This window comes from Heterodontus francisci, chromosome 27 (assembly GCF_036365525.1).
Source record: "Heterodontus francisci isolate sHetFra1 chromosome 27, sHetFra1.hap1, whole genome shotgun sequence".
NCBI classification, from domain to species: Eukaryota; Metazoa; Chordata; class Chondrichthyes; order Heterodontiformes; family Heterodontidae; genus Heterodontus; species Heterodontus francisci.
Window position 1 is genome coordinate 12,324,397 of NC_090397.1, and position 24,460 is coordinate 12,348,856.

The 24,460-nt window shown below is 41.6% G+C and overlaps 1 protein-coding gene across 4 annotated transcripts in view; it reads left to right on the forward strand.

Annotated features, from left to right (window-relative positions):
* Nucleotides 1-24,460, forward strand: part of ints13 (integrator complex subunit 13) — a 50,796-nt gene that overhangs the window by 22,827 nt on the left and 3,509 nt on the right. For 2 of the 4 annotated variants that reach the window (XM_068058827.1, XM_068058829.1), the window contains 9 exons: nt 2,285-2,369; nt 3,873-3,899; nt 6,845-6,868; nt 8,305-8,394; nt 9,126-9,215; nt 18,716-18,894; nt 20,403-20,573; nt 21,715-21,869; nt 22,769-22,999. In XM_068058827.1, the coding sequence (XP_067914928.1) occupies nt 2,285-2,369; nt 3,873-3,899; nt 6,845-6,868; nt 8,305-8,394; nt 9,126-9,215; nt 18,716-18,894; nt 20,403-20,573; nt 21,715-21,869; nt 22,769-22,999 (1,052 nt within the window). The remainder of the gene's footprint in view (nt 1-2,284; nt 2,370-3,872; nt 3,900-6,844; nt 6,869-8,304; nt 8,395-9,125; nt 9,216-18,715; nt 18,895-20,402; nt 20,574-21,714; nt 21,870-22,768; nt 23,000-24,460) is intronic. The other 2 variants (XM_068058828.1, XM_068058830.1) reach the window with 1 other exon arrangement.

The following is a 24,460-nucleotide window of genomic DNA, read 5'->3' on the forward strand; positions in this document are numbered from 1 at the left end:
TGTTGGAGTACTGCAGGAGTTGCCACTTGTGCTGGGTTGAGGGGAAACCCCAACCTACAGTGAAACCTGAACCCTTGAGTCCTGTACCGGTGTTCGGAGGACTGTCCAACAGAGGGCTGGTGAACCATAAGGGACCCCCGCCGAGAGCAAAAAGGGACAGACAGGCAGGCACAAGGCTGGCAAAAGGTTAGACAGGGAAGGGGATAAAGTGACCGAGTGGGCAGATAAAAGGAAGTCCGGGAGGAGTCCCAGATGAAAACCCCTACTGTCCATTCAGCCAACCCTGTAAAATTTGAAAAGTTAGACCCCACATCCTCCTATGTAAATGCAGACACTAGAAGCACCCCACCAGAGTTGCGAACAGTATTTACAGGAACCTGCAGAGACAAACAACGACCTCTAAGGGGCAGAGGAACTGTAAGGGTGATGCCTCACCTAGTCGAAGAGCCACAGGGGACTGCAGTAGAGTCGGCACAAATACCTGCAGGCAGGAGTGTCCTCTGGGACAAAGGATCCTCCCTTACAGTCAGAACCAAAGGAATCACCCATCCCCTAAAGTCAAAAGCCTTTGCATGACTCAGCAAAGCAGTGACAGAGATTCAGGATAGACCCCTCCATCCCACCCCCACTGACTCTCCGGAACAAAAATTCAAACTCGGGGCTAATTAAACTTAATCATCAAAGACACCCTAGGCAGTCATGAAAATGGGCAACGTGGAAAAAAAAGCTTCCTCAAGAACCACATGTTTATTGGGTTGCCAAAAAAGGAAATGCATGTTTTTTTTTTCCTGTATCTTATATTTTCTTTTAATGAAATGCACCTTTTCTCAAATCGCATATCATTCCGCTTGGTGTGGAGGTGTCGTGCTAGGCCCCCTCCTGCCAAGAATGAGGCACATTAATTCTGTCTTGAACATTGATTTTAATCTGTTACTGGAGTGAAGAAAGGACTTGTTAAACAGATTAGCCGTGGCTGGAAAAGACATTTTGCATATTAACAGACGGTGATTGGAAGAACAAAGGACCATTCCCTGACACATTCAACCCACAAAGGACCTTGATCACCAGGTATTGTGTGTAAGAGGAGCATTCCAGAGACTGCCAAGGTGATACAATCCAAGACGTGGTCAGACCAGTTAGTCACATGACTAACCTGCTTGGCAACCTGGAGTTTTCTGTGTTGTACAAACAGTTTGAACTGTGAGTGTCTGTTTGCTCCTGGACTGAGAAGATCCTGCCTGCTCCCATCTCTTTCTCACAAGCCTCTGAATCCACTGAAGACACATGAACCCCAAGAGAGAAAAGTCTCCTAGAGCAAACAAGGTTTGGGAAGAATACCGGGCCCTAACGAAAAGCAAGATTTACCTAGAATCAAGGACTCTACAGTGAGCTTGAAGACCCGTAACAAAAACTCTTCAGATATTGTCTCAAACTTTCCACTTTATTTTTCTTCTCTTTTCTGTTTCTATTTGCATGTTTGTATCACGTATGTATGCTAGATTGGGCCCGTCGTGTATCCGTCGGCATCATCCAAATTGGAGTTTAAGTTTAATAAATTTCAATTTTGCTTCTTTAAACCTAAGAAAGCCTGTTTGTGCTGGTTTCTTTGCCTTATAATTGGAAAGCGGTGAACAAGGATTCACCAAGGGGGAGCTAAAAACACAATGTGTTTAAAATTAAACCCTGTTACGGTAAGACCAGGTGAAGGCTGAGAGGGACCTCTAGACACTTTTCTCACCTGGTGCTAACAGAATATATACATACACTGTACATACTTATGTGTATGTGTAGATAGATATATATATATATATATATATATATATATCATGTTAGTGGTCTTGCTCCTAAAAATGTGGAACATTATTTTTGATTTTCACATGCAGAAATAAACTAACACGATGTTAGATTTCAGCCTATTGTGTAATGCATGATTGAGTTCAACGATTAAATGGTGCTAAAATGTAGTGTGCTCTGACATGGTGCTACTGTTGATGTAAGAGGTGCCTTTCTTTTTGCAAGCAAACTAGACCCTGAAATCAATCTAATGGAGGTCATTCTTGAGATGATCATAAAATGGATTTTAAAAACTTTCTTTTCCTGCTGATTTTAAAAGCAGTGCTTTTAGCAAAGACAAAACTGGTCCAAATCAATGGCCCCAAAAGATAGGATCTAGTCAAATCGGAATTTTGCAATGGTGATGGGCTCACAATAGCTTAGATATAATGTTTATCGACTGCAAACAAATCCATATTGTGTTTACATTCTGACTGTCCTTCATTTAAAGGAAGAACAACATGCAAACACTTCTGCAAATTATGATGTAGAGCTTCTCCATCAAAAAGATGCTCATACTGAACTACTAAGAAGTGGTAAGTTGCAGTTTAGACTTAATCTAGTCAGTATTCGGCATAAGTGTCATCAAGTTAAATGAAATTGGTAAGTGCTAGGAACAAAAAAGCAGATTAACCCTTCCTTTTAAGCATTCATTACTCTGGTTGCAAAAGCACTTTTACGCCTTTTTTTTTGCTAACTGAGGACTGCATTCCAATGCTGTCCTGGCTGGCCTCCCAACTTGTACCCTCTGTAAACTTCAGGTCACTAAAGTTCTGCTGCCTGTATCCTAACGTGCAACAAGTCCTGTTCGCCCATCACCCCTTTGCCATCCTACATTGACAACTGCTCTGGCAACGTCTCAGTTTTAAACTTCTCATCTTTGTTTTCAAATCCCTCGATGGCCTAGCCCCCCGTATCTCTGTAACCTCCTCCAGTTCTACAACACAAAATATTCTTCAAGGCTTTTGAGTAAAACATAAAACTAACATTTAGAAAGGTTCTTCTAATAGATGGTCCAATATGATTTGTAATTTCTGGCTGAATAGGGAATTCTGCACAAACAACATACCAAGGAGCTTCACAGGAGTGTTATCAACCAAAAGTTGTCACTGAGCCACATAAGATATTAGAACAGGTGAACAAAAGCTTAGTCAAAGAACTAGGTTTTAAGGGGCCTCTTAAAGGACGAAAGAAAAGCAGAAAGGTTTAGGGAGGTAATTGCACAGCATAGCACCTTGGCATCTGAACGCACAGTCACTAATGGTGGATGAAGGAAGTGGGGAGGATACGCAAGCAGCCTGAGTTGGAGGAACACAAAGACGGAGGGTTGTAGGGCTGTAGGAAGTTACAGAGATAGGGAGGGGTGAGACCATGAAAGGATTTGAATGCAAGGATGAGAATATGAAAATTGAGGTGTTGATATACCAGGCGCCACTGTAGGTCAGAGAGCACGAGGGTGATGCATCGACTGGACTTGGTACGAGTTAGGATATAGGCAGCAGAGTTTTAGATGAGCTCTAGCTTATAGAGAAATTAAACCAGGAACCTGTCTCCCATCCCTGGTGAACATAAAAGATCTCAGAACAGGGGAGGTCTGGCCAACAAATATTCTTCAACGCCATCATTAAAACAGATTATCTCATCATTATCACGTTGCTGTTTGTGGGACCTTGCTGTGTGCAAATTGGCTGCTGTGATTCTTGCAATGCAGCAGTAACCACTCTTCAGAGGTACTTCATTGACTGTAAAGTGCTTTGGAACATCCTGAAGTGTGAAAAGTCTTATGCCATTACAAGTTCTTAATTCACATATATAGTTTATACAATTCAAACTGTGGTTTCATAGAATATTTGTGAATGTTAAGAATAGTAGCTTCATAAACCAAGCAATTTCTTTCTTGAGAACAACATGAAAAAAGTCATCAGTATCCAGACTGAGAAAATAAATATTTAAGGTTATTGATGTGCTGAATATAGCTTGTGTCATCTGTGACATTTATTTTTCTAGTAACCGGCATTTTTTGGGTTTTTTTTCCACAGAAGGGAAGAACATGACACCAATAACATGTATGTCAAATTTTATCATTGCATTAGTAGATGTTAGTATAAATTATATGGATGTTAATTTTTATATTGTGTTAGCCAGATTATCCAGCAATTGTTGCAGGCTGAGATTTTAAAAAAGGCACCTAGATAAAAGGACATCTGAAAAATTAAGAAGTTCTGATTCCACTGTACATGACCTTTCATTTTAAAAAAAACATCCAACTTTTGTGTTGTTTTTCCTTCTTCCCAAGCTTTCTTCTTTAAACAGAAGACATAATATTTCTTATTGGGTTGTACATTGTAGCCAAAACCACTCGATCAAATAACAGGGGGTGAATTTTGTGTGATGGGTTCTAATAATTTGTCAACCTATTGAGATGGGGATCCTATTGTGAACTCACCTGGTCTAGTGCTCCAATAGGCCTCTAAGTTAAACTTTTCCAAAGAAATCTAAATTCAGATCTAACTTGCAAGAACTGTCGTGCTAACTTTACAACTAGCGTTCTACAACATCTGTTCTAAATATGAAACCTTCGTGATTAAATTTTAGAACATCAATCATTCAGATGTTCAAAATATATTTTTTTAAACAGAGTAGTGTGCCACTTTTTTTTAATCTCGCTGGGTCATTAACTTCTTTCCACCAAGAGACATGTCTCCAGGCTCCCACCAATGCATCCATTTAGCTATTCATTGAAGGCTCAATGCAGTGGAATAGTAATAAGGGCCGGAATTTTACAGTGGGCAGACGGGAGCCGGACTCTGATGTAAATGTCAGTGATGAACCTGCTTCCACCCAGCCTGGCGATCCGTCCGTATTTTATGGATCCCCGGGCTTTAATTGGCCTGAGGGAGGAGGTTCCGCCACAGTGAGCTGCTGGCCAATCAGCGGGCCGGCAGCTCTTAGTCTCAGCAGCGCCACCGGGAGCAGTAACAACTGCTGGGACTGCAGCCCAGCCGATGCCATGGACCCGAGAGAGTGGGTAAGTTTGGGGTGCCTCACCAGGGCGATTGGTCGTGCCCTGGTGAGGCTAGGATGGTCGTTTGGGGGGAGAGGGGGCGTCCTGGATCCTGGGGGTGGGTTGGGAGGTGGGGGCAGCCCTCAATTGTGCATCCTGTGCCTGACTGCTCTGCCCCCCGGCAGCTATTGCTGGGCGGCCTTTCGTGTCCCCGGCACACCCGCTTGCCATGGGTAAAATACCCGTGGAGGAGGGCGAGGGCCCTTAAGTGGCCTTGGGACGGGTGGGCTGTTTCCTGCCCCCCCCCCCCCCCGCCTGATCTCCGTAAACTTGTTCATAGGCGGAATCAGGGCAGTTAGGCCTCCCGGAGCCTGCCACTCAATTTTACGTTGCCCCCACGCCACCATCCAACCTGCTGGGGCGGCGTAAAATTCTGGCCAAGGTTTTTGAGTTTTCTCTTAAATTTTCCCATTGGGCACCTTTTAATGGCCATGTAGTGGACTGAGAAAATAGTGGAGTGGGTGGCCAGCATAGGGAGAGAAGGTCCTCCATCTGGCAGTTGTGTATTTTGTTTTGTGCACAGTTTTAGTAAAGTTAGATTAAGTAGTGTTTGCTGATCATTTTGAAGAATTTGTACATTTTAAATTCATGTAATTTTGTACTAAGTTTTAATTTTGGTGGATTAAAATTTTTAAGTTGGTCACTAGTTGTATCTTTAAGTGACTTATTACTACTATTTTTTTATTATACCTTTTCTATAATGGCACACCGTTTTGAACAAATTAGAAATATGATTTCCAGTGAAGATGTGTTTATCTGTCGTCACATTAGAATCATGCCATTCAGGTGGTAGCACTGTCATCTGAATCAGGCAGCCATTGGAAATGGACATTGATGTCTTGTCAGAGTTGCTGTCTTTCAGATGAGATGTTCAGATGGATGTAATAGATCCCATGGCATTCTTTTCAGTCAGATCATAGATCGTGGATTCATACAGCACAGAAGGAGGCCATTCAGCCCATCGTGCCTGTGCTGACTTTGTGAAAGAGCTATCCAATTAGTCCCACTGCCCTGCTTTTTTCCCATAGCCCTGCAATTACTTTCCTTTTCAAGTATATATCCAATTCCCTTTTCAAAGTTACTATTGAATCTGCTTCCAATAGAAACAAACTGCAATTATATAGCGCCTTGAAGTAGCAAACCATCCCAAGACACGTCACAGGAGCATTATCAAACAGAATTGGACACCGAGCCACATGAGGAGATACTAGGACAGATGACCAAAACCTTGGTCAAAGCGTCTTAAAGGAGAGAGGTGGAAAGGTTTAGAAAGGGAATTCCAGAGCTTAGGGTCTTAGCAACTGAAGGCATAGCCACAATGTGAAGATTAATAGAGGAGCTCTCCCAGAGGCTAATAGTCATCCTTTAACCAACATTACCAAAACAGGTCAGCTAGCCATTTAGTGCATTTGTCTTTGTGGGATCTTGCTGTGAAGCACTTTTTCTTTCCTTCCTCCTTTCTTTCCTCCTTTCCCTTCAGCAGTTGTGACTATGAAGATAATGAGTAATCACAGTGGCAAGACGCTTTGCATGGTGGAATAGAAGTACGTCTTATCCATTTTGAGAAAGATAATTGATGGGGTACACATTTAATGTTGAATATATTTAAGTGCACCTGTGTAGTTAAATTTTAACAATCTACTGAACAGAAGATTCAAGTGATGCAGGAATGTTAGCATATTATACATGTTTTTTCAAACATTTGTTTCTGTGCTTGTAATAATCCCAAACACCTGATTTAGACATGCCTAAATTCTCTATAACTTGGCATCTGCATAACACAAAATGGCTCTCCAGTTAGTGTGTAAATATTCTTATTGTATTTCTGAGTTTGGATTTCCAATGCCTGCACTGGAACTGTTGCAGCATCAATTTGGATTTCTGTTGCTTGAATTCCTCTTCCTCTCAGAAGAAAAATCTTAATATCACTTCTTCTGACATTTGTAGGTGACCACTTCAAAGGAAAGAAAGGTAACTGGTAGTGTAACTTAGTGTTTCATTTAATAGGTTTAGAATTTCATCCAAAATGATCAGCGGAGCCTTCTGTATGGTATCTCAAGTATAGTATTGACAACAGGAGGAGCGCCCCCTGAAAGTTGTTTATCTACACTAGTGAGTCAATGCTGTATATATATATATATGTATATATATATATATATATATAAAAGTTTTGTTGCAAATTTCTATTGCAACTGTACAGTACAGCACATGAATCAATATCTATATGTTTTTAAATCAACCGTGAATAATCTGTGTCATTTGATTTAATTTTGACTTTTTGGATATCTTACTTCGCAAGAGACATCAAGGCCTTGTAGATGGTGCAGCAGAGTTTCATTAACATGATACTAGAAATGAGATCCTTTAGTTATGAGAAGAGATTAAAGGAAATGGAACTCCTTCCATTAAAACAGATAGGGTTGAAAAGAGAATTTACAGAGGTATTCAAAACTATGAGCCGTCCTTATAATAAATCTATTTCCACTAGTTGGGGTGCCAGGAACCAGAAGGCGTAAATCCCATGGCATCATTAGCAGAACAAGTGGAGACTTCAGGAGATAGTTCTTTACGTACTGGGTTGTTAGGACGTGAAATGCTCTGAGCTTTTAAAATGGAAGTGGATAAGTAGTTGAAAAAGAATAATTTAAAAGAGCAGGGGGAACGGTTAGTGGAATGGGTTTAATGGAGGGGCTCTTTCAGAAAGCCAGCACAGGAATGATGGGCTGAATTGCCTCTTTCTGTGCTGTTGCATTCTGTGACTTAATACAACTGCTGCCACCAGAATGATCATTGATTTTCAAGTAGAGTATTTTATGTTCTTAAACGTATTTTATTTGGAAGTTGCAGGTTAAGATTTATGTTAAATTGTGCCAGAAATGCAAAATATTGAAAGCCTTCTCCCAATGAAAAGGAATGATTTGCACTCCTGATCACTCCCATTGACTTGGCCAAGTTTGATCAGCTCTTTCCTGGTTCGCTAGATGGAATGCCATATTGCCAACAGACAGGCAAAACTGGGTCACGTTCACTTGAACCACACTTCCTGTTCACTAATCACAGAGCAGTGTTGATGGGAGCCATAGAGAAAGCCATGGAACACACATCTTGCTCACCTGGCTGAAGCTGTAACTGTTACGTACCAAAACACTTCATTTAAGCCATAACTGAAATTGGGTCTGGCTGCAATAATTATGTGGTTAAATTATCCAAGTCAGTTTGGAATGAAATTTAAATAAAATGATTTGTGCAACTGTTGAACTGTTATTTAAGATTTTAGAATCTGTTTTTCTAATTCTTCATACCTCATCTCTTCTGGAACATTAAGATGGAATTTTAGTTTGCTCTAAATATTTAGAGTTTTCCTTGTTTAAGCAAAATGCTATCTTCTGTTTGGTTTTCTCTTGCAGTTGATCCACATCTATGCAGTAGCAATAGAGAGAGTGCTGTCAAAGATACTGTGACATTAAAGTGGTGTACCCCACGAACCAATAATGTTGGTGAGTATGAAGTAAGATTAAGCTAGCAGGTGAAAATGATGTTGATAGACATTTCATCCAATTAATTATTAAAGAAATATACTTGCAGCTGTTGCCTTTGAAATCCAGTACAATAAACTAACTGTACATTTTGGTTGATTTATTGAATTAGAATAAAACTGTTCCCTAAATGTTATACTTATTGTACAACAAAGTGTGCAGTTTTTTCTGAATCCCAGGATACTTGTGCAGGGGGAGTTAATTTCATATCGCTGCCAAAATCTCATGAAAGGAGCCTCATATATTATGACGGGGGACTCGCCTCTTACTTTGATGCCCTGATATCTATCATGGTTAGATCTGAAACAGAGATTTTGGTGACAGATTGATTTTCGCAAATTTGACAATTTAACCCCTGACCACCTTCCGCCTGTGTTGGGTGGTGATGAATGGTTAAAATGATGCTGCTGTGCCCCTTTTGGGTGCAGGTTCTTGCACCTAAACAAGTTCAGCTGCTTCATGTAACCGTTCCTTGTGGTATTTTACCACTTTGTTTTGGTACTGCAATTATAATTTCTCTCCTGCTTGGCTGCGTTAAGCACGTTTTGCCTGATTGAGGTGGAATGCTTTGGCTCAGTGAGAGAGTCTATCATGTTACTTCTGAACAAGCGTTTCATTTCATTTCTGTACCCTGTTTGTATATGATGTAACACTACTGTATTAAAATATGTAATATAAAATATTTCTTTCAGAGTTGCACTATTGCACAGGAGCTTATAGAATATCACCTGTAGATGTAAACAGCAGACCCTCCTCCTGCCTAACAAACTTCTTACTGAATGGTGGGTAATTTTGTCATATTTGATAGCTGAAGTGCCTTTGTCGCAGTATAATGGCAAAGCCATAATATTATGTATTAAGTTGCATGTTAGACAGAATGGCCCGCATTTTGCTGTATAGCGTTCACTGTCATTATTCCACCGAAACTGACAGCAACTTCGAGAACTTGGACACTGCAGAATAATGTGGCAATCTAGAAGTTGCTGTCAGTAAGTCTATCCTCCTCCTGATGGTGCCCTGTAGAGGTTCCCAAAGACAGCTGTCTCCCTTGCAATCATGAATTGACAAGAACTTCTACTCTAATACTGTTAGTCCTGCTTTAAAAACCCTAGAAAAACTTGCACCTTGTTGAAAGAGGTGTAGCTGGGTTTTTGCTAGCATACTAACATCATAATCACTATTAAACACCCTCTCTGGCCCTGAAAAGCTAGTTTTATATTTGTGGAATGTAAATTTTTTCCACAATGATTAAAAATTCCACATTTTTAAAAACATTTTTTTAGAAGGCTGTTTATTTTAGCTCCTGTCTTCATTTTGCTATCTGAAAATGTAAATTGAAAGTGAAGGATTTTAAGTGCTTTTAACTTTCTGGTTTGTAGTGTGTGAACCAGATCAATGTGGTTGCTTACCTGTTTAGTGGCATTACTAGTGCTGCATGCCAAGACATCCCCTTGATTTGGCGCCATATTTAAGCTACCATGCAGAAAGGGGAAATCCCACCCCAGAGATCACAAGATCTTTGTGGGTAGCTTTCTTCAAGGTCTGTGGTGAGCGTCCTTGCTTCACTGCTGACCACAAAACCCAGGCCATTGATCCCCGCGTTGCATTAAAAACACTTTCACCTTCAGCATCACCTTATGCCAATTACTGGGTGACATTGTGATTTACTGATTGTAATTTTAAAATAGATCTATGTAAACAGCTCTTGCAGCAAGATCCCAATTGGCTAAAGTGTTGACACTTGTGATAACCATAAGATTCAATGGCCAGTTAAGTGGGAAGTTGGGTGTATGTATGTGTGTGTGTCTATTGTTAGCTGACTACAGCCATTGTTCCAATAGCTGGTCCCTGCTATCTGTGTACTAGTTACATATTTATTGTTCATGAATCCTATATTAAAGACCCAAATTTTCCAACTGGAATACTGGTGCAATCCATTTAAAATGAATTAATTTACCATTGATGTTGCAATTGGAAAACTTGTAATTTAAGTTATAAATGTATTACAGAAACCATAGGGGAGATGAGATCATGCCCAATTGTAGAACTGCTCCTGAAGGTTGGTTAAATAAACCCTTCCTGGTTGAACCTTGTCTAATTTAACCTTGTCTAATTAAACAATAGTGATTGCAACGGTATCTCAGCGTCCCTGCATTTCTTTTGGACAGGGGCCAAGCTACATGTCCAGCTTAAAAGCAGCACCACTTTGATTTTTTTTTATTTACTTCATCAGTTTCTGAAAAGAGAAAAAGCAGGTTAACATATCCCATTCATCAGAATCTGTATTATGTCTCCCTTTCGTCTTTCCCCCAATCAAAATTAGTCATTTGAGTCTTTCTTTGTAATTTAGTTCCTTAAGGCTCAGAATCATTCTGCTTACCTGCTCTGAACAAAATTCTAGCCCAAATCTATCCTTCCACCCCTACTCTTTCTGTTAGGATTTATTAGTTTGCCTATGGAGGTAGGATTATATTCAAGAGTGGAAAAGAAAATAGAGCCAGATAATCAAACTTCACACACACAGGAAGGAGTGGATGATCTGTGGACACTCGTCTCCTCCAGGTTAAGCTACCCTGTAGAAGGTTTGAGGAGGTGATCTGGTTGAGGTGTTTAAAATGATAAAGGGATTTGATGGGATGAATACAGTGAAAATATTTCCTCTGGAGGGGAAATAGAGAGCGAGGGGAAATAATTTTAAAATAGAGCTAGGTCATTCAGGAGTGACATCAGCAAACACTTTTTCACACCAAGGACAGAGAAAACCTGGAACTCTTTTTCTCCTTCCCCCCCCCCCCCCTCACCCTCCAAAACAAAACTTGAAGATGCTGGTGCGGTGGGGGGGGGGGGGGGGGGGTCACTTGGAGCTTTCAAGACTGAGATTGCTAGATGTTTGTTAGGTAAGGATGTCAAGGGATATGGAGCTAAGGTGGGTAAATGGGGTTGAGGTTCAGATCAGCCATGATCTAATTGAGTGACAGAACAGGCTCAAGGGGCTGAATGGCCTTCTCCTGTTCCAGTAAAGTAGGAAGCTCTTCTAAAAGCAGTATGCTAAACTCTAATGCTAAACACTGGGACTTACTTTGTTTTGAATGTTTCTACATTCAATGCCTGAAGTAGTTTTAACTTAGAATTGTTACTGTCCATTAGAGAGATTTTGTTCCTACTTGTGGGGATAGGTTCAGTCCCAGATCCCAGAGATATTTGTGGCTAAGGGAAAGTCTATTTTCATTCATTCCTTTCATCGCATTGCACCTCCTTTACCCATATTTATATATAGTAGCAGTTTGCAACTGTTGGACATTAATGATTTTATGTTGGCAATGCTAAATAGTTGGAATGCTCACCTATGAAAAAAGGGCAAGGAAAGCCCATCAAGCCCACCTCAACCAGACAATAGTGAACCCTCATACACCACTGACGCACACGTTAACCACACACACAATCTTGTGGGAGAGTGAGAAAAATAGCGGAAAAGATCTGTGACAAATTCCAGAAAGGTACATTTCAGCTCCCGAAGGCAGTGGAGCGAGATCCAGGATACTGTGGTATCCTTTGTTTTGTCATTAGCACAATCAACTAGTTCTCAAAAACTAGAAATATCTTTTCCTCTCAGCAGCTTGTCAAGTTCTCTTTTAAAAGGACTGTAGCAATTCCGTGTCACTGCATGGAGGGAATGTTATGCTGTCCCCCATGGCAGGTTTGGAGGGGGAGGGGAAGAGCATGTAATTGGGTGGGATGGAGGTGGTTGAGACCCCACTGCCTTCCTGCCGCAACCGAAATTAAGTCTGTGGCAGAAAGGCCTGTAAACGGCCAATTGAGGTATTTAGTTGGGCAGTAATGCCCACTTAAAGGCCTCATCCCATTGCCGCAATTAACTGAGCAGCGGGCAGGCCTGTTGCCACAAGGAACACAGCAAGAAAAACCGTGCGGGTTGCTTACTGGCTCCTGGGTGGGGTTGTGGGGATCCCTCGTTAAAAGGCACTTAGCACCTGAATGAGAGAAACATTGGGAAGGGGAGGCTGCTGAGGGCCACCTTGCTGCTGACCCCCCCCCACCCCCCACGACCCCTGCCCCGGCCTTCTTCTGCATTGCGTCCAGTGCCGCTCCAGGCCTCGGGTGGGTGCTCCACTGGCAGCTGCCACCACCTCTACGGGGGCACTGCTCAGTTAAAGAGCTGCCAGCCTCTGATTGGTCAGCAGCTCTCGAGGGCGGGACTTGCATTGCCAGGGTCCTTGATCCTTTGGAAGGCCTGCCACTGTCCAGTTAAGTGCCTAATTGGCATTTGATTCGGCGGGCCTTCCACAGAAAGGATGGCTTGGGGTTCTGGGTGCTTTTTCCAGAGGTCAAGACCCCCATTGTCTGGATAAAATCCCAGTCCATGTTTTAGCAGTTTGTTCAGAAGGCAATCGCTCTGAAGTACTTCCTGACAATCTAACCTTTCACTTTGTCTATGGATGTTATAGGTTGTCTTCTAGTCCTTTCAATCCTCTCCATTTCAACTAAATCCCTTTATCATTTTAGAAACCTTGGTCCTGCCTTCTCCAAGGGAATCAAGGGGATAGGGCAGGAAAGTGGAGTTGATGTCAAGATCAGCCATGGTCTAATTGAATGGCGGAGCAGGTACAAGGGACTATATGGCCGACTCCTACTGCAATTGCTTATATTCTTGGCCTGCATTTCTCTTAAAAAGAAAGACCCAAATTTTTGAAGCCTGTCCTGAATACTGAGAACGATAAGAGTCGATATCTTTCTGGTTGTCCTACACTTTCTATAGTGCCTTGACGTTCTTCTTGTGCGCTGACTGGAACTGAATGCTAAATACTCTTAAGTTTGAATGTATTAGAGCTTGGCAGAATGTAAATATGGGATTTTAGTGTCAGCTGAGGCTCAGTGGGGAGCACTCTTGCTGTGAGTCAGAAGGTTGGGGTGCAAGTCCTGCTCCAGAGACCTGAGCACAAAATCCAAGCTGACACTCCAGTGCAGTACTGAGGGAGTGCTACATGGTCAGAGGTGCTGACTTTCAGATGAGACATTAAACTGAGGCCCTGTCTATCCTCTCAGGTAAACTTAAAAGATCCCATGGTGCTATTTCGAAAAGACCAAGGGAGTTCTCCCCAGAAACATCACTAAAAACAGATTAGCTGGTCATTCTATTGCTGTTTGTGGGAGCTTGCTGATCGCAAATTGGCTGCCGCATTTCCTACATTACAACTGACTATCCTTCAAAAGTACTTCATTGGCTGTAAAGCACTTCAGGACATCTTGGAGTTGTAAATGATGCTTTATAAATGTAAGTCTGTCTGCTTGTCTCCAATTTGTACTTGATGGTCTGAGTAGTATAACCTAAAATTATTTTCTGATCCTGATAGCCACCTTGCACTTCTTTAATGAATGCTCACCTACTAGCCACATTAACAGGTTCAGACTCGGGGGGGAAAAAACAACTCTTACAGTTGACTCCAATTAATGTCCGAAACCAGTCGACCAAAGTTGTCAAAGTTACAAGTTTGGAGATAATGCATGAGTTACAATGTCTGGGTAAGATCAGGGAGTGACCTAAAGAAAGCCAACTTTATCTGGTGCCTCTGCATGGTATCATCATACCTTACTTGCAGTTTGATTTCCTTCAGTAGCTGTGGTTTGGTATTCCTTCTGCTTCCTGCTTCACTTCCTGGTGGATCTAATCTAACCTCGCATATGTCTATACATACACAGGCATATCCTGTGCCAACTTTGTTCCTTTGTTCTCTCACATGCATATAACTGATATACTTAAAATATTTACCTATATCTAATGAGAATTCTTTAACATTTGAACTTTGATTTAACTTTTTGTCAGTTTCAAAGGCTTTTCAGTTAAGCATGTAATGCTCCTCTTAAGCCCTTATCTAGTTTTCTTCAAATGTCTCTCTCTCTTGGGTGTTAAAAGCACAATCTTTACGCTTAATTTCACACACTAGGATCCTTTTCCTCACCCATTCCAATGCCTGACCAATCAACGCAACTTATTGCAAGAATTCACATTCAGATCTCAGTCACCTTAAGCCATACTTCAAGGACTTATGAGCAAATTTTTACTATTTACAAAAAACAGGCTAGTTAGCTGATGAATGCCTTTTCCCAGCTTTAAATAGTGATTACTCAGAAGCACCAGATAAAGTTGGCTTTCTTTAGGTCACTCCCTGATCTTACCCAGACATTGTAACTCATGCATTATCTCCAAACTTGTAACTTTGATAACCTTGGTCGACTGGTTTCAGACATTAATTGGAGTCAACTGTAAGTTGTTTTTTTCCCCAAGAGTCTGAACCTTGCAGACTATTCAGCAATAATTTGGGGGTTTCGCAGAGTTCAGCAGGGTAGTTAAAACCAGTCGACCAAGGTTGTCAAAGTTACAAGTTTGGAGATAATGCATGAGTTACAATGTCTGGGTAAGATCAGGGAGTGACCTAAAGAAAGCCAACTTTATCTGGTGCCTCTGCACCATTTGTGAGACCAGTTTCACAACATCACATCGCTGTTGCATTTTTCTCATTCTTTTTAATCGAAAGGGACACCCAGTAGGCAAGTTATTTTTCAGGTTATCCTCATGAAACTTGGTAGCTTGCCCCACTTTATCAACCCCATGACTCAAAAGTTGCAGGGGAGCATTGATGCTCATCATGAAGAAATGTGTGGGCAAGGCCATCTTGCTGTCTTGTCAAATGGTGACAACAAGGAGAAAATGTGAAGAGAGGAATTTGATGATCATCTATATTATCTCTATCACTTTTTATGCTCTGACCTTTATTCTTAACCTCTATTTTTCGAATCTTTAGGGGAGTAGCATTTCTACTCCATCCCCTCCCCCATACTGGTTTAAAATCCTTTTTACAACCCTTTTTATTCTTCTAGGACCTTGATTCCCTGATTCAGGTACAGCTCGTTCCTGTCCCAATGATGGTACCAGTGTCCCGTGAAACGGAAAGAAACCCCTGCTCTTCACGCTCATCTTCCAGCTACGCAGTTACTTTTCTGATCTGTTTGTCCCTAAGCCAATTAGCATGTGACTCTGGTAGTAACCCAGAGATTAGCCTAGCTCCTGATACTCCCTTAGCAGGACCCCTTCTTCCTTCTGATGTCATTAGTTCCGACTTGAACCACGACAGCTGGTTTTTCTGCCTTTTTTTTCCCAAGATCCTTTCCAGCTGCATTGAGATATCCCTTACCTTGATAACATGTAGCTAACACACCCTTCTGCCTCTTGATCATAACTGCAGAGAATACCCTCATTGTACCTATTGGACAGGTCCAGATTCTACAGTTCCTTATTTCTTGCCTCTACTTACCCCTTACCTTTCTGATTGTAAGTCCAACACTCCTTTTCCTGTACCTGAATCTCTCCAAGTGTTGTGACTCTATTGTGGTGTAAAATATCTAACTATTCCTTCCCCTCCCTTTTGTGTCAGTGTGTCTCGAACTCGCACTCCAGCTCAATGACTGAGTCAGAGTGTCTCGAGGCAGAGACATTTCCCACAAGTGTAGTCTTGTCCACAAATTTCCACATTGCGCAGTCCCAACGCACTGCCTGTGCTACTCTTATCATGGAATCATAGAAACTTACGGCACAGAAGGAGGCCATTTAGCTTGTCATGCTTGTACTGGCTCTTTGAAAGTGCAGTTATGCTTAGCCCCACATCCCTGGCTATTGTCCATAATGCTGTAAATTCCTCATGCTTAAGTACCTGTCCAGCTCCCTTTTAAAATTATTTATGGCATCCGCTTCCACCACCTTTTCAAGTAGAGTCTTCCAGATCCTGCCAACTCTCTGAGTGAGCAGATTTCTCCTCATCACCCCTCTAGATCGTTTGACAATGATTTTAAATCTGTGACTCTGATTATTGGCCCACACAAGTTTTTCTCTACTCTATCAAAACCATTCATCATCTTAGAAAATTTCTATTAGGTTTCCCCTTGACCTCTCTGTTCCAAGGAGAACAGTCCCAACTTTTCCAACCTCTTGTCATAACTGAAATCCCTCATCCCTGATCAGCCTTCTCTGTAGCCTTTCTAAGGCTGTGTGGTGCCCAGAATTATCCATACTATTTCAGCTTAGGCCTTTAACAAATCCATACTGGCTTCCTAGATTTTCCAATGAAAACTTATTTTGTCCCTGATGGTTTCCAATAGCTTTTCACGACTGATATTAGGCTGACTGGCCTGTAGTTTCCTGGTTTGTCCCACCCACTTTCTTGAATAATGGCTTATAGCATTAGCAACCCTCCAGTCATCTGGCACTATCCCTGTATTCACTAATTGAAAGATTGTGACCAATGTTAGTGCTGTTTCTACCGTTGCTTCTTTCAGCAACTTAGGGTGCATTCCATCTGGGCTAGGTAACTTAGCAACTTTCAGTAATGCCCATCTTTTTAGTATGTCTTTTCTTTCTATTACTAGCTCCATAAATTCCCTCCTTTTTCGATGTAACTATAACATCATCTTCCTTTGTGAAGACAGATGCAAAATACTCATTTGATACTTTAACCATGTCCTCTGCCTCTTGTATGAAGAGTTCCCTTTGGGTCCTTTGTAGTCCCAACTTTTTTTCCAGATAACCACTTACACTTTATATGTTTATAAAATGTCTTTGCAGTCAATTATTTGTTGCCTGCTAATCTATTCTATGTTTATTTATCTCTAATGTGAACTGAATCACCTGTAATACTAATGAGTTGCTGCTTCACTTGTTCAGTTGGTATATTTGGCCTATTATGTCTTTATTTATTTAACATTGCCTCTTAAGTGTTTTTTGAAGTTGCTTAGGCCCTGACTCTCCTATATGGTTAGAATTAGTGCGGATAGATAATTGAATACTTTGCTTTTATTCCTCCGGCACTGCCATTCCTCTCTGTGTTGACTATGATGCCATGTTTTTCAAATTCTTCCCTCCTTCTGCGGAAGACTTATTGTTTGCATTTGTGCATTGAAGGACAGAGAACAATCCAGAGGAAATAATATAGTACACTACATATTCGTATGAATAAATACATATACAATGCAATAAGACTGGTCTTAAAAGCCACACATGCAAGCAATCCAGCTTGTTCCACAATTTATAAGTAAATCCTATTAATCATATTTCTGTTGTTTATAGAATTGTGGGGCTGAATTTCATGACTGCAGTTTTGGCCCCGTCCACCAGCCGGAAAGCTGGTTTCAACCCTGCTGCAGCCATTTTTGGAATCCCCGACGGGATTAAATGACAGTCAGGCAGTTAACTAACTGCCTGCCGTCTGGTTCCCATGTCTTTAAAGGTGAAGAGCCTGCCTCCAAGAGCTTCCGGCCACTCAGAAGGCCGGCAGCTCTTCAGTTGCAGAAGCGTCACAGGGAGAAGTGGCCACTGCTGGGACTGCAGGCAGCCCTGGAGCAGCAGTCATGGAAGAGGCCCAAGAAGTCAAGTGAGTGGGGCAGGCTCACTGGGGTCTGTCAGGCAAGCCCAGCAAGTTGGGGTTGGGTGAGGGGTGGTCGTTGTGGAGGGCAGTGGGAACTCTTTCAGTGGGGGCTGTCCTTGCAGCCAGTGGGGGCCCTCCGTGGGCCACAGGGTGTCTGATCAGGAGGGCCCACCCCTGAGCCCGCAGGGTATACCAATGGCGGCAGGATGAGGCCCTGACGAGGTCATTAATTGGTCACTCTAGGGCTTCAGTTGCCCTCTGGGTGGGATGTCTGTCTTCGACCATCTCAGCCCTGACTTAATTGCAGGGAGTCGAGAAGTTCGCGGGCTTTCCACCCCACGCCCTCCCTGTCCGCACCCGGAGGAATTTAAATTCCATCTGTGGTGTGTTTCCAACGCGTCCTTATTTTGTTTTTGAGGTAGCTCAGTTTGAATTGTGGCCAGCACACTGCGACGATTCAAGTCCATACTTATCTGTATTGATAGCCTGCACCTTAATCACTAAATAAATGTAAGTTCTTATGCGACTGCAAAGTCAGGTTCTTCTCCTGTATTGTGCATTTAGCACCACTTGTGCAATGTCTGAAGCAATTTTATTGAAACATCAACTGCATATGCAATCTGTTCAGTATACAATAAAACAACTTCAGTTTTGTCTACTTGCACTATTTCTAAAAAGAAAGACTTGTGTTTCTAATGCGCCTTTCACAACGTCAATGTCCCAAAGTGCGTAACAGCCAATGAAGTACTTTTGAAGTGGAGTCACTGTCGTAATTTAGCAATGTAGGAAACTAATGTTCTATTTTTTTTAAAAAAGCAACACTGATGTTTATGTCCTTTTGTATACATCAGGTCGATCAGTTTTGTTGGAACAACCTCGTAAGTCAGGTTCCAAAGTGATTAGTCACATGCTTTGCAGCCACGGTGGTGAGATTTTCCTGCATGTTTTAAGCAGTGTTCGCTCTATTCTGGAGGATCCCCCATCGATTAGCGAAGGGTGTGGAGGAAGGGTTACTGATTACAGGATTACGGTTAGTCACTTTGCAAAAATATTTATATAATTGATTTGTTTTCATGTCCTGATGCCAAATGTTAGTTAGTGACAGTGTGGACTGCCTGCTTAAAAGCTTAATCTGCAGTGTACAATGAGAAATTCAATGCCTGAACAAGTTTATGTCCATGCTTTCACAGAAATAGCTTTAGTACTATTTTCAAAAAGCCTTCAAAACTTTATTACTTTGAAGCTGTATCTTGTAAACAAATTCTAGTTCAGTATTGATTGATGCTGCTTTGTATCAGAGAATTGAATCCTGTAAATGCATTTCCTAATGGCACATACAGTGCCTGCCTTCAAATGCAGTAACTCAATGTACTGTAGTTGCATTCGCTAATAGGAATATGGATGCAAAATCATTTCTTTTGATTTTGCATTCTTGGCGTGGTGTTTGCACACTTAGATTTACTTGAGGCTCCTTTTAAACTAGAATATTGGAAACCATGTTATTATTTGATAGCTTTACCTAGATCCATATGAACCTACAAAAATGACACACAGGAAAAGTCCTACAGGCTCATCCAGCCTGTCCCACACAATTGTGATGCCTTATGCATCAGAGTACTTGCACTCCCCATCCACCAAACATAATCAAAAAAAATTGGTGGGGAACGAGACAATTCCTCTTAAGCGATCGAAAGATTATATTTTCCCTAATTGATAATAAAGGATACACTATCTCAAGTAGACTAAAGCACTTTTGCTAACTTTCAAAGGAAGAAATGGTCACAAATGTTCTCCTCCTGTACAGAGGTGTAGACTCTGTATGGGGTATAGCTACATGAACACTTTCTGGTGACTTGGCCAACAGCCATTCTTCTCGTGTGAGCTCAGACATTATGTGTCAGTAGGCTATTTCATTCAGTTTCCACTCATTCCTCTCTTTGCCTGACCCCCTAGACATTAAACTTCACAGCAGGAATCGCCAGGTAGTGGTCAGGAATAGGAACCCTGGCTGACTGATTTTCCCCTCTCTTGCTCGGTAGCACTGTGGCCAATTGTTGAGCCCCTCAGCTATCCCAGCTGACTTGGCACAGACCAAAAATCAGTTCCGGACCTCCTGACTTGTATGGCTTTGTTGTACCTCACGGTTAGCTCCCCTAACGTATTCTTACGTTGGAATCTGGATTCTCTGCAAGAAATAAACAGTATACAGAATAAATTAGACAAGGAGAATACAGACAGATCAACTCATTACTGTTTCACATCTCCAGCTTGCAAATTAGCTTTTAAATGCTTTCAGTAGACTTCTAATCGTACCATTTTGAATGGTTTAAGCAGAAGCAATTGCCGGTCTCCTGTAAAATTTGATATCATCTGCCTGTTCTCCTTTATTACATCAAAGTGGGGAATATAAAAAATAATTACTCACCATCTTAAAAAAAAAAATGTTATCAGTTCAAGAAGGTGTACCCCCAAAAAATAGTTAGAACCTATATCACATCCAGTGTTCTGGGTTCATAGGGCTGTTCTTTTTTTTTTTAGGATTTTGGTGAGTTCATGAGAGAGAACCGATTAACTCCTGTACTGGAAGCGCGATACATGATGGATGGAGATATGGAAGCACCATTGGAGAGGGCCAAGTCCCAGCTTGAGAGACATACACGCTATTGGCCAATGATTATATCTCAAACCACAATCTTCAACATGCAGGCTGTAAGAACATTTCTGTTGACATTGATTCACGTGGCACTTAGCTTTCACAAGTTGAGCTGCAGATGGGAGTTCATCCTCAGGTGATGGGATTAATATCCACCTTGTCTACTATACAGCATTCAAAGCAGGGGTAACAGTGCTGTCTTACTATTTCTGGTTGTTGCCTAACATTCACAATTTCAGCACGTGATGTATTGTTTTAAGTAAAAACAAAGCCCATAACTTCAGAACGAAATTTTATCTTTTGTCTTCCTTCAGTTATAGTTTCGTGACACTTTTCACACTATCTTCGCCCTGTTGAAAGCTAAAATTGTCAAATATTGACCAAGCTGAGAGCATTTCCTCACTATATTCTGCGACTTCAAGCTTTGAGCGGTTTTGGGTATGGTTATAGGAGCACACCAAACCTCTGGCAATTCATAGCTAAATTGACAAAGCAGGTGTCTTTCAAAACATTCTGCGTTTTTGCAGTGAGGATATTTAGCTTTGGGCACAACATGAATTACCTACCGATCAAGACAATAGACAGGCTTGTATTTACATAGTGTTCTGCCACATTTCTCAAATGACTCAATGGATAATGATGAGACGAATGACCAGTTGTGTTTTTGTTGACTTTGGAGGAATGTTGACCAGTATGCTCTTCAAATAGCGCAGTTGAATTCAGCAAAGCAGCACACTCTCAGTACTACAGTAGAGTGTCAGCTTATATTTTGTGCTCAAATACAGGAGAATGCCATGAACTTGGAACCCTTAACTTAGTGAAATGGATGCTACCAACTGATCCTATCTGGCACAAGCAGTCTGTTAAGTTCCAATGTTGCACTGCATGTTTGCCGGCACTATAAACGTGACCACAGAAAATCAGCCTTTGAAATTCACTGAAGACCGTGTTAATTCGAAGTGGACATCTTTCAGATTTCTGACCCTTTCAGTGAATTTCTATCCTGTTAAATGGTCTCCCCTTTGCAAGGCAGCAGAATCCACGATCCGCAATAGGTTCCAGGCTAATGTAACTTGAGAAGTTGTAGGGAGCTGATAAAGGAAATTTTACTTACAGCATTTCCCCCTGGTGTGACCAAAGCTGCTAAGTGCCTCGTTGTTCAATTTACTCACTTTTCCTGTTTTATTTGATTCCCAGGTTGTTCCTTTAGCTAGTCTCATTGTGAAGGAGAGCCTAACAGATGACGATGTCCTTAACTGTCAAAAAACTATCTACAACTTAGTAGATATGGAGAGAAAAAATGAACATTTACCCATTTCAACAGTTGGCACCAGAGGCAAAGGATCCAAAAGGTAAAATGTTTCCTTAAGAATTAATTTAATTGCTGTAATACTTCAGTATTTAATCAGTCAGAGTTTCGATGTGCATTTATCCAGTGCTGAATCTGGCACCTTTTCTTTTGCTCAAAAGTAGTTTGGCCATGCCTTTAGCTGCCTGGGCCCTAAACTCTCTAATCTCCTCCCTAACCCTCTTCACCTCTCTAACTTGCTTTCCTCCTTTTAAGGCGCTCCTTGAAACCAAGTTCTTTGATAAAGTTTTTGGTCATCTGCCCTAATTCCTCCTTAAATGGATTTGGGTGATATTTCATTTTAAAATGCTCCTGTAAAATGCCTTGGGTGTTTTATTATGTTAAAGGTGCTATATGATTACATTGTTAATATTATCTACTATGCAGCTGTAACACCTGAATACCCTGTGTGAATGCCATCTATCTGAAGAAAGCACTACAGCAAACAGAAATAAAAAGCAAAATTATTTCCCCAGCAAAATTCAGTGAGTGGAGGATAGTTACGTAATGCAAATTAGAAGCATGAAATCAGTCCCAGTCATTTACAACTATAGTCTCTAGGTGTGATTGGCAGGGGAATTATCCCACCATCTCCATTCATTCTGACTTGTGGTGTCACTATGTGATCCCTGAAGCATTGTGGAGATATGTAATGCTGCTGGAAGGTGGTTTATAGGTTTCGACATGGATTATGCCTTCAGCAGTACCTCGAGAGAGAGCTGGTAAAAGGCAGTTTATGTACCGTCTGTGCTGGATTACATATGTTCAGCTATTAAGTGAAAATACATTGATAGTGGGTCATACAACCACAGTACACTGCTCGAATTAAATCGCTGCACGTTGGGGTTTTTTTGGTTTTAGCCAGTAATAACTAGAGTGCGTTTCGAATTCTTTCCTTTGCAGAGATGAACAGTACCGAATAATGTGGAATGAGTTGGAAACCCTAGTCAGAGCCCACTTAAACAACTCCGAGAAGCACCAACGCGTGCTGGAATGTCTGCTGGCTTGCCGGAGCAAGCCTCCTGAAGAGGAGGAGCGCAAGAAGAGCCGGAGGAAGAGAGAAGATAAAGAAGATAAATCGGAAAAAGTAGCGAAAGATTATGAGCCTGAGAAATCCTGGCAAGATTCTGAACGGTAAGTACAGTATTGTCAAAGTGAAGGGGCCATTGGTGTCAATTAAGTGATGTTTTTGCTTAAAGGAGGAGGAAAGGCTTGGAGGGGATACTTTTGTTTTATAGTAGTCCTCTTCAATGAAGGAAATAAATCTTTTTTTCAAAAAGGTGCCTTTTAAAAAGCCTCCATTTTATTGCTGACAAAAAGGCCTCCAAGTAGGAGGTCCCTCCTTGCTTAATCACTCCAGCCACATCAACTAAAGGAAGCAGGTTGGCAATTGAGCACTTCCTTGGAACCAGTAAGCAGGGCCACAGGCTGGGAATGCAGACTTCACACATGCACGGAATTAAGTGTTCCACAGTACAGGGCCACCCGTAGTTCAGCACCAATTGGTAATACCACTCCCATAAAGGTGCAGGGTGACTGCTTTGGGAGAAGAAAGGGTCATGATTCTACTTTAGGGACACTCTGGAAGCTGGAACTAAGATACCCTGCTGACAATGTAGAAATATCTCACATCATTTAGCTGGTCGAGATCTATGACCTGTAGCCCACTGGAGAGTGCAACTGATTGGGTGGACTTAATCCTGTCATTGGGTGCTAAAGACAAAAAGATTGTTTTCTCCACAAGCCTTAATTTTAAAATTCTCATCCATATTTTCAAATCCCTGCGTTACCTCGCCCCTCCCTATCTCTAACCTTACTTACACCTGTGCCATGCAGTAACAGCTCTTTCTGCCTTCCGCTGCTCTTGGTCAGTAAGGCAGGACCTGCAGCATGTGCTGAGTTCACAATTCTGAGCTTATAAATATAGACCCTGCTATATAAATGGCCCGCATTTAAAACAGGCAATGGGTTAAATTGGAAAATAGCACAAAACATTTGCCGTCACCATTGGTGCCAAGTACAGAGTTGTTGCTTACAGCATGTTAACTAAGCACGCTGAGTATTTCAGGTAGGCTCAGGTGTTCAGTGAGTAGTTTGTACTTTGTTATTATGTAGTTATCTATTACACTTCAGTATGAAGCCACGCAGGTAATTCAGCAGAAGAGAAGCTGGACAAAGCTGGCTGATCTCTGCAGACAACCTCAGTATGGAAGATTCATGTCCTGTCAGCATGACAATTGTGCAGAATACAATAACTATTGTGCAAAATATTCCAGAAAAAGTATGAGCGAATCAATTATAGAGCGCTGAATTCCAGTAACACCGTACCAGATTAGTATCAGTACCTGATTGGTACAGGATAGTTCATGTATGGTTAGCGTCTGGAGATTAGCGTCCTCAAACAGCGCAGTTTGAAATATAAACCGTCCAACATGTGTAGTGGGCAAATTGCATTAGCCCAGCACTCCTGCTAAAAGCAGTGTGAACTGTAGTGTGGTTTTTGGAAAAGAAAAGTTATCCTGTGAAATGTAAATGGCCTGAAAACAAATTGGTCATGCTGTATTGGATTTCCTTTTCTCCTTGCTCCCCACTTCA